This window comes from Nicotiana sylvestris, chromosome 8 (assembly GCF_000393655.2).
Source record: "Nicotiana sylvestris chromosome 8, ASM39365v2, whole genome shotgun sequence".
Classification (NCBI taxonomy): Eukaryota; Viridiplantae; Streptophyta; class Magnoliopsida; order Solanales; family Solanaceae; genus Nicotiana; species Nicotiana sylvestris.
The window spans coordinates 85139881-85148371 of NC_091064.1; the positions used below are offsets into that span (position 1 = coordinate 85139881).

The 8491-nt window shown below is 36.3% G+C and overlaps 1 protein-coding gene across 1 annotated transcript; it reads left to right on the forward strand.

Annotated features, from left to right (window-relative positions):
* The first annotated feature begins 350 nt into the window (after positions 1 to 350).
* LOC104217982 (calcium uptake protein, mitochondrial-like) lies at positions 351 to 5532 on the forward strand. Its single transcript, XM_009768347.2, has 7 exons — positions 351 to 804; positions 910 to 977; positions 1835 to 2058; positions 3931 to 4014; positions 4387 to 4600; positions 4732 to 5028; positions 5122 to 5532. The coding sequence occupies exons 1-7, from the start codon at positions 495 to 497 to the stop codon at positions 5335 to 5337; spliced, it is 1413 nt and encodes a 470-aa protein (XP_009766649.1). The 5' UTR covers positions 351 to 494; the 3' UTR covers positions 5338 to 5532.
* The last annotated feature ends 2959 nt before the right edge of the window (positions 5533 to 8491 follow it).

Consider the following 8491-nt stretch of genomic DNA (forward strand, 5'->3'; position numbering starts at 1 on the left):
CGAGTCTAAAAAAAAGGAAATAAGACTTTTGAAACTTGTGGTATTTAAAGCATAAGGATAAAAACTTTGTGGGACCATAACATTTATGTGGTTATAAAAGATTCTCATTTAAGGTAAAACGAATAATTTAAAGTTAAATTATTTCAAATTATAAAAATATGTCATTCTTTTTGGAACAAACTAATAAAAAAAGTGTGTCATTAAGTTTGGGCCCGAGCTTAACACGGGGTACCTCTGCCACTAGTATGCACATAATCGAGACTCATAAAAAACATAACCAACTACCTTAGAGACCGTTATGAATAAAGCTGAACCAAAAACCCAAGAAACATCCCACACCTCTCTTTCTTGGTCAAATATACCCGTAATATTTTCCCTTTCCTCTTTCCAAGGATCAACCTTGTCTGTTTTCTTTAACAACTAAGTGATAATAATCTTTCAAAAGTCTGATCCACTTTTGGGTTTCTGCTATCTCTTTACAGCTTGTAATTACTATGCATCCTTGGGCATTTTCTAGAACACCTAAGCCAGCAATCCGAGGGCTTGCCGCTCATAATCCAATATTTCGTTCCATCTTCACCAAATCGAATGGCCACCAATTAAATGTTGGGTCCGGCGGTTCTAATGGATATAGAAAGAATGGAATAGTTGTTGAATCACTGTCTTCTGGCGTCATTATTGCTTGCTCAACCTTAGCGCTCTATTATATTTCATTCCCTTCTCATAATGATTCTCATATTTGTTATGCTAATTCTGAAAGTAGAGGTGAAGAGCTAGGGAAAAAGCCGACTTTTTTATTTGGAGGTATTGAAATTAACATATATCAAAGTAATAATTATTTTTATTCATTTTTTTTTAATTTTCTTCAACATTTATGGTTTTTTCTTTGCGTTATTTCTGTATTTTCAGATTCATACCGAAAAAAAGTTTTCTTCAAGTATGAGAAACGGCTGAGAGTGCAAAGTCCTCCGGAAAAGGTAGAGATATTAGTTATTTGGTACATGCATCAATTATTACGGCACTATTGAACATGTAATGTTAATATGTGATAAGTACAAATATAATTGTTGATAAAGTATGGGTGAAGTTATCCATCAAGAAGGGTTCTGATTCTTGACTAATTTTACTTCCCCCAAGGGTTAAAACTTGCGTAGGAAGCGAGACAATGTGAAATAGCATGGAAAGAAATTTTATTTTGTATCTCAAGCAACTACCACCAACAGAACAGATCAATCAAGTGATAGTAGTAGTTTTTTCCTAAACAAGGACGGGCGAGTAACGATTAGCCGAGGGTCCTTTGGGCCAAAGGAAATAGATTGTATTTAGGTACAAATAAGTCGTGACGAGTAGGCAAGGTACAAGAAAGCCTGCGGGTGAGTGGAATGTATGGAGTTGCTCCCCTCTTAATCACATGTCTCAAGTTCAAATTCGAGGAATAGAGAAACTCTTGGTAGGTATAATTTCTCTTTTAATGGGCCCTATGCTGCACAAATCACAATTAGTCGGGCCAGTAGTTTCGGATACTGCATGCATAGAGAAGAAAAAGATAGAAGACGAAAAAACTCTCAAGCATACTATAATTCTTTAGGCAAGAACTTTCTACAAACTCTGCATTCTGAGCACAGTGTTGACATATTACTCATGATACTTGGTGGAACTGGAGGGACGGTGTACAATAATAAATTAGTACCAATGTGATCTCAAATTTGCAGTGATATAACTGACTTTATTTATAGAAATAACGTTTAAGCAATTAAAACGTAAATATGTGTGAAATTATGATTCTAGTATATATCTATTTAATTAGTTATATTTCTTTTTATGTTGGTTCCAGGTATTTGAGTACTTTGCATCTTACCGAACTCCAAGTGGCGAAGTCTATATGACTCCAGTAGACTTAATGCGAGCGATTGTTCCGGTGTTTCCTCCATCAGAAACAAGTGGTGTTAGAGGGGGCTATCTTAAAGGAGAATCAGCTTCCAGCGACCTACATTGTGCTCCTTCCCAATTTTTCATGCTCTTCGATACCAATAATGATGGACTTATATCCTTTCCAGAGTAAGTATTTACCGCTGCGGATCGGATTTGCTCCAGTAGAAATAATCTCAATCTTGCTATTCCTTAAGGCCACATGTCTATGGTATTTGTTAAAGGCTAGGATCCATCTTAATTTATTGTCCATATTAATGATAAGAATCATAAAAGAAAAATAAGTAAATAATTATTAAGGGGAAACAAATAAGCAAATGTTGTATTGCTGAAATTTCGAAATGTGCCGGTTTTTTCTTGTCTATTTTTTAATACTTTATTCATATATTTATTTATTTAATTAGTTTTTTATTTTGAGTTTTGTTTGCTGTTGAGAACATAAGTATTATATATGTATTGTTATATTTGTTCCCTTATTATGTTTCTCATTGTAATATTATGTGTTCATATAGGCAATTTGTATCGCTAATCTTATTTTTATTAATTACTTTTTTACTTTTGTTATAAAATATTACTGTAAAAATAAAGGAGGAGACAAACCTTTCAAAAGTTTGGCGATCAGCGCCATAACAGTTGTTTATTTCTTTCTCCTTCTATTATTTTCTTTTTTTGAAAATCGTTAATAGGAAAAAAATTAATTAAAGAACCATCCTAACCTTTGAAAAATACCCTGGACACATGGCTTTAACTAAAATAGCATAAAAATGAATCCAAGCTACTTGTACTGGAGCTAGTCCTCCCAACAACCCGTCAGAAAAAAATAGAAAATGAAAGAAGAGAGATAAAGCTTTTAACAATGCGATCTTGGGTGGCAGAATAACCCGATAGACACCTTTAATTATTCAGTTTTGATATTCTGATTTCTGGCTCCCCTACTCCATAAAGTATCAGCCAAACTACTGAATTTATGCATAACTTTTAAATCCCTCTGGCTTTGACCAAGTTTATGTAGCATTTTTTTTTTGCTAGTGAAATCAAATGGTTTTCAAATGAAAAGAAAAAATAATTCCCCATCACCATTTTCTTTTCAATCTCCCCTATACCGTCCCTTCCCCCAACTCATTTTTGTTCGACAGTCCCTATTTTCCTTTCCCCTCCTCCCTCCTCCCTCTCCCTTATTTTTAGCTGAGTGGGTTTATTGTCTTGCAAGGCAGGTATTTGATAAAATGCCCGGAAAGAGATATTGTATCTTGGAACAACATCGTGAATGGATATGTGAAAGTGGGTGAATTAGTTATTGCGCAACAGATGTTTGATTCAATACCACGGAGAATTTAGTTGGGTAAAAATATCATGATAGCTGGGTATTGAATTTGAATAACCCTCTAACGTGCCTAAAGTCATTCTGAGAAATGGCACAGAGAGGATTGGATGAGAACGATGCAACTATAGTCATTGTGCTTTACTATTGTGCTTGGTCAGCTCGATCGAATGAACAAAAGAAAATCTGGTCATGGGATCGAAAATTGGTTCGACATTCTTAAAAAGGTGAAAGAACGAACAATATGGGAGTGGGGGTATTTGTTAACAATTAACATGAAGGGTGAGAAAGAGTATGAAAAAAGAGAAAGTCAAAAAATAAAAGGGAAAAGTCAAAAAGGTTATATTTTGGTTTTATGCAAATATAAAAAATGGCATGGCATATTTTTATTTGTTGCGGATTCTGACATTAGGTGATTGAGGGATAATGTCGGAGGGATTTAAACCACCAGTTTTGAACAAGTTCGTATCTAGCTGAAACTCTATGGGATAGAATGTCAAAACCTAACAAGTAGAAGCGTTATCAGACTATTTTACCATCTTGGTTTAAACATACTTCAACAATTTCTAGTTCCTATCATGACCTATAGATAAGGTGTAAGCAAGTTGCCGATTCCATTTGAATGCTAACTGAGCTTATTGAAATTCTCTCTTGAAACCATGTTTATCTTTTTGGATCAGGTACATCTTTTTTGTTACACTACTGAGCATTCCAGAATCGAGCTTTTCAGAGGCATTTCGAATGTTTGACCTTGACAATGATGGGTATGTCATTTTGCTGATACTCAAATCTGATTATCCTGTTATCCTTTTCGCTACTTTGGTAAGCTGGTTTGCTATTGTGATACCCTTAGGATTTTTATTGTATAAGAAGATTATGTGTACTTCGTTAGTAAATATTCACTTTTGTAACGGCTAAGCAATGAGCTTAAGGAAGCGACATAATTAGTAAGGATTCATATAGTCAATTGCTACTTCCTTGGGATTGAGCCCGTAGTTATTGTTATCGTCTTGAAAAACTTTCATGCATACATGATGGAGTCCAATTTATAATGACCCATCAATGAAATTTTTAGAAAAAACAAGATTCACCTGTCTTATAGTTGTTTTAGAACTTCTGACTAGTTTCATGAACAGAGGAGTTGACAAGGAAGAATTCAAGAAAATGATGGAACTCATGCGAACTGCTAATAGACAAGGTGCTCGCCATAGAAATGGACTTCGATTTGGACTAAAAGTTACTGGTTCCGTAGAGGAAGGAGGGCTCTTGGAGTACTTCTTCAGCGAAGATGGAAATGGGCGCCTTGAGCAAGAAAGATTTGTGCAATTCTTAAGAGATTTACATGATGAAGTATGCCTTCCTTTAACTTTCTATCCCAAAAATACAATAATCTAAATTCATTTAATTCGCAATACCTTTCTAGATAGGATATTGTAGTTGTTTATTTTGTTCCAACCTCAATCCCCTCTTGTGAATTTCAGATACTACGTTTGGAATTTGCACATTATGACTACAAGTCACAAGGAAGCATTTCTGCCAAAGATTTTGCTTTATCAATGGTTGCATCTGCTGATATTAGTCACATCAATAAGTTTCTCGATCGAGTAGAAGATCTGGATGATGAACCACATCTTAGGGATTTACGCATTACATACGAGGAATTCATGAGCCTCACTAACCTACGCAAAGAACTGCAGTCATTTTCTCAGGTCATCTTAAGCTATGGGAAAGTAAACGGACTCTTGTCTAAGCAGGAGCTAAAAGGAGCTGCTAAGCAAGTATGGTCTATAAAAGCTCTTCTATTCCGTATTATAAATTGAGTTCTTTCATATTTTGACCAACTTTACTAATAATGATTCATGTCCTACCAGGTTTGTGGCATATCCCTTACTGATAACGTGGTAGATTTGATATTTTTCATGTTTGATTTAGATTGTGATGGGTCTTTAAGTTCAGATGAGTTCTTAAGAGTATTGCAAAGAAGAGAGCCAGAGTGTTCAGAACAAAGAGAGTCAGGTTTCGTGAGCTTCTTCTCTGGCTGGCTGGACTCGACAAAAAGTAGTTTTGCTTCCAAGACCACTGGCTAAAGAGAATGATTTTGATTTACTAACACCTTTTGACCGTTGAGAGAATGATTCAAACATAACAGATACTGATAAAGATTGTAGGGAATCCAACATTGTGGGGTGTTGAAATTTCAGATTTTTTAAATCTATGCATTGTACAATATCTGCATGTAAAATAATTCATTGATAAGCATTGAATATGTGTTGTTCAACATATCAGAAAAGTGATGTTATCATATTTTAATCATTTACTGACAAGAACTGTTCAAAATTAGCCAATAAAAAGTGAAGGTTTTCGAACTCAATTACAAGAGTAACTACAAACAGACAGATTAAAAAGAACAACAAATAGTTCAATAAGGTACATTGGTACTTTTCTGTGAATAAATCAGTCACAAGATCTAGAAAGTGCATAGAATAGATTTGGATTTAATGGAATATATATTTTCATATTTCTTACCATTTCGTCAATTTGAATCTCACTCAAACTACTGATATGATGCATAGCTTTTCCAATGGCCAACTGAAAGGCTAGTGGATATTGTTTACCCGCAAAATCAGATAACAATTGAATTTATAAGTGATTTTAAGGATATGTGGATTAAATTGACATAAAGCGATAAGTTAATTATAATTAAAAGTAACGAATGATAAAGTAAGTTCAAATCGTACGAATTAGACAATAACTTCCTTGGGAGAAGGGTTCCCCTTGCACAATAAGTACTTCGATCACAGTCAAGACACAATTGAAATACAATTTAAAGAGAAAATAACAGTATATTGCTTTTGATTGGATGTTACAATGCCTTTTATAAATAATCAGACCCCTTTTTTATAGTAGGGAAGTCCTATTTTAGGTACAATTCTATATAAGGTAAAAAATTCTATGATTTGCTAATTAGTCGGTTTTCTCATTGATACGTGCCGAGATTCCCACCGTGATATCTGACCGGTCATTGATATTTCAGCCTTCAGTTATTTGGTCCGACAATGTTTCCTCGAGCTCATTCGGAGTCGGAGTCGGTTCCGAGGTCACGGACTCGATGATCTTGAAGACCTATGTTCTAACCTCGTACCTTGGTTCAATGGAACCCGAGGCAATAATTGTGATCCCATAAAATCCACGCGTTCGCAGAGGGCAATAATTTTTTATCCCTACGTGATCGCAGAAACAGAGACGCGATCGCGCCCTTTGATAAGTTTGTTGTATGTGAACGCAGGTGATTTCACGCGATCGCGATTAATAGGTATGTTCAAAACCTTAAAACACTTGAAACAAAAAAAATTGGGACACCCACTTTACCCCAAACAAAGAAATGATTTTCTCATACTCCTAACTCTTCGAAAACCGTCTCAAATCCTCTTCAAACCGTCTCAATGGGCAGGCCCCTATTGGGCAACCTCGCTTATGAGCGAGCCTAGTTGGTCGAGATATAGAGCCTAGTATGGTCGAGCGCCTATGAGCGAGCCTACTACGGCAGAGCAATTATATATATATACTGAGCCTACTATAGTCGAGCGCTTATGAGCGAGCGCAGTTGGTCGAGATACAGAGCCTAGTATGGCCGAGCCCTTATGAGTGAGCCTACTACGGCAGAGCAGTTATTTATATACCGAGCCTTATAGGGCCAGACAGTTAGAGAGAGTTGAGTCAGTATCAGCAGGTAAGCATATTTTCAGATTATCTTTGACCTCCAGCTACTTGCAGTTATTATATTATCAGTTCAGTTTCAGCTTTCAGTATATTGCCTTACATACTCAGTACATTATTTTGTACTGACGTCCCTTTGCTGGGGGCACTGCATTTCATGCGTGCAGGTCAGACAGACAAACGGGTAGGCCTCTTCAATAAGTGTTGCCCTAGTTTAGCTTGATTGGTAAGCTCCATGTCTTTCGGAGTTTCCGGGTCTAGAGCCTTATTTACATCTTGTATATATATGTATATATGTTATGAGTAGGTCAGGGAGCTGTTCCGATCATAGTATATCCATCAGTAGAGGCTTGTAGACATATCCTGTTAGTTAGTGTAATATGTTGAACTTGCAGACCTTGTATGTATATTTGGTTGGTTTGTCAGCTGTAATAGTTATGACGGCCTTGTCAGCCAATTTAATATTGACATTTAGTCAGCATTCGTAGTTATCTTGCAATGTGGCCCATGGCCAAAGTATGACATCATATGTTCATAGTCCCTTAGTTGCAACTTAGTACGCAAGGATAGGTGAGGCACTGGGTGCCGGTCTCGCCCCCCAGGTTCGGGGCGTGACAAAAGTGGTATCAGAGCAGTTCTGTCCTAGGGAGTCTACAAGTTGTGTCTAGTAGAGTCTTGTTTATGAGTGTGTCATGCACCACACTTATAAGCAGGAGGCTACAGGGAATTTAAGACTGTCACTCTTTCTTCTTACTCTAGATCGTGTAGTAGAGCTCACTTATAAGAATTCAAGTCCCGAACTTCTATTTTTATTCATAATAAGATGATGCCTACATTCAAAAAGATGATCGATAAGAGATATAGCTGTGGAAGTGTTGAATTAGAGGAACTCGACTTTGTATCATGCTTAAGATAAGTAAATGTGAGGTCTTCAGCAAATCATGTGCGTACTGAATGGTGTAAGCCTCTTGATAAGAAGCCTTAATGCAAGAATGCCTATCCACCTTTATGGTGAAAGTCAATGAGAGATTAAGAAGATAAATACAAGTTTCAACAAGCAAAAGAAGCAAGATAAAGAAGGGTATGAGGCGCCCAGTTAACGAAGGTTAACAGTGTTTATAATCCAAACAGAAGAACATAAGCTTTTTGAGTTATATTCAATAGTAACGGAGGTATATACAATTGGTCGCACCCATTCCAAATATGCCCTATGAGGGTTAATAGAAGTAGTATAGGAAGATATGATGGATGAATTTTTTGTGTCAGTTGACATTTTCGAAGGATATTGCAAATGTGCTAATAGATCTCCTTGTGAGATACCCAGATGGTACACTTTAAAATAGTGCAGCCAGATATGAGTACTACAAAGACATGCACTATAAGCCTTGAAGGGATACATATTACCTTAGTGTGGCTCGCATCCCCAGTAAAGCGAGAACGTTAAGCAACTTGAAGAGCCACTGGATGGAGCAAAGGGAAGCTAAAAGCAAAAGAATGTCTTGTTCGAGTTTTCAGAATAAAGTG

Excerpts from the sequence above, each read along its gene's own strand:
- LOC104217982 (XM_009768347.2), top strand. The coding sequence starts at position 495 with ATGCATCCTTGGGCATTTTCTAGAACACCTAAGCCAGCAATCCGAGGG. Across the intron at positions 805-909 it reads GCCGACTTTTTTATTTGGAG|ATTCATACCGAAAAAAAGTT; the intron begins GTATTGAAATTA and ends CTGTATTTTCAG. Across the intron at positions 978-1,834 it reads TGCAAAGTCCTCCGGAAAAG|GTATTTGAGTACTTTGCATC; the intron begins GTAGAGATATTA and ends TGTTGGTTCCAG.